The 1506-nt window shown below is 49.2% G+C and overlaps 1 protein-coding gene across 1 annotated transcript in view; it reads right to left on the bottom strand.

Moving 5' to 3' along the window:
- LOC105525906 (putative SEC14-like protein 6) overlaps nt 1–1506 on the bottom strand; it is a gene marked incomplete at its 3' end in the record, with an annotated part of 26914 nt that overhangs the window by 3266 nt on the left and 22142 nt on the right. Inside the window, 2 exon segments of the mRNA XM_011961700.1 lie at nt 474–557; nt 675–735. Coding sequence (XP_011817090.1) covers nt 474–557; nt 675–735 — 145 coding nt within the window.

The raw sequence follows: 1506 nt of genomic DNA, 5'->3' as shown, positions 1-1506 counted from the left end.
TCTCATTATGTTTCCCAGGCTAGTCTCCAACTCCTGAGCTCAAGAAATCTTCCTGCCTCGGCCTCCCAAAGTGCTGGGATTACAGGCATGAGCCACTGTGTGCCACCAGAAACCCGGATCTAATTCTCCCTTAATTTAAACCCATGAGGAAACCAAGATCAAGACAGAGCAGGTGAGTGACTCACTCCGCTTGCAGCTAATAACTGGCAAGGCCAAGTCTCAGATCCAGATCTCCTAACCTCAAATTGGGATCTCCACCCATGCTACCTCCAGGAATCTCTGAGACCCTTCCTGGCCCCTCCTCCCTCTGGGGGGCAGGCACAGCAGCCCACCTGGCAGCCCACCAGGCAGTGGGCCCTCAACACCAGTTGGGTGCCCGATGCCTTCAGATGCAGGAACCATCAGATCTGTGAGAAGGACCACCTTCAGCTCAGCATCCGGGCTGGAAAAGAGGCCCCAGATGGCTCACTCACCTCCCAGAATCACCACCTTCCTGTGTGTCTCTTCACTCATGTAAGACTTGACCAGGTTGAAGGTTACGGCGAATAGCTTGGGGGCTGGAACAGGCACAGAACTGCTCTCTCACGTGGCTGACTGGGGTCTCAGGTGCCCACTCAGTCACCCCACACCCCCTGTCCCCCCAACTCATGCATATCCTGGGCTGCTTTACTCACCTCTCACAACAATTAAATTCTTCAAGATCTCAGGGTAATTTGCCTCAAGTGCTGAGGAAAGCTGCGGAACCAAGTGGCAGAAGTGATGGGCGTCTCAACACTGTCCCCTTGCATCCCCTCTCGCCCTGTGAGGCCCCCAAGGGCACAGCCTTAGCCTCGAATGCCAACCATCCAAGGCTTTGATGCAGACAGCTCCGGATGCCCAGACACCAAGAACCCACCCAGACACCAAGAACCCACCCAGACACAGAAAATCCGCTACTTCCGGTTTGTCGGATCCTAGTCATAGACCTTCCTTGAATCAGCTAGTACAGCTTCTTTTTATTATTATTTTTTATTTCTTATTTTATTTTCTAGAGATGGGGTCTTGCTATGTTGCCCAGGCTGGTCTTGAACTCCTGGGCTCAAGCGATCCTCCCACCTCAGCCTCCCAAAATGCTGGGATTACAGGTGTGAGCTGCCACGCCTGGCCTAGTGCAGATTCTTGACAGATGACTGGGGGGATGACTCTACCCATGACAGGCAAGAAAAATCCCATTCACGACTCTGGAAGGTTCTCTCCCACATGGCTCAGACAATAGTTCAGCTTCAGGAATGAGAGAGAAGACAGACTTTCTTTTAGTATAATATACAAAGTTGCAAGGAATGGCTTTTTATTTTTATTTACTTACTTTTAAATTTTTAAATAAGATAAACCAATTAAAATTCTTACACAGTAAAACATTCTTGCCAAGAATAAGAGTACACTGTATGAAAGGATATTTGATTCCTACAAATGAGTCCCAATAGGCCCCATTACATTTGTTTACAAGAGACACTGCAAATAGGGAAT

This window comes from Colobus angolensis, unplaced genomic scaffold (genome assembly GCF_000951035.1).
Source record: "Colobus angolensis palliatus isolate OR3802 unplaced genomic scaffold, Cang.pa_1.0 Scaffold565, whole genome shotgun sequence".
NCBI classification, from domain to species: domain Eukaryota; kingdom Metazoa; phylum Chordata; class Mammalia; order Primates; family Cercopithecidae; genus Colobus; species Colobus angolensis.
This window is presented reverse-complemented; position numbering and strand designations above follow the sequence as displayed.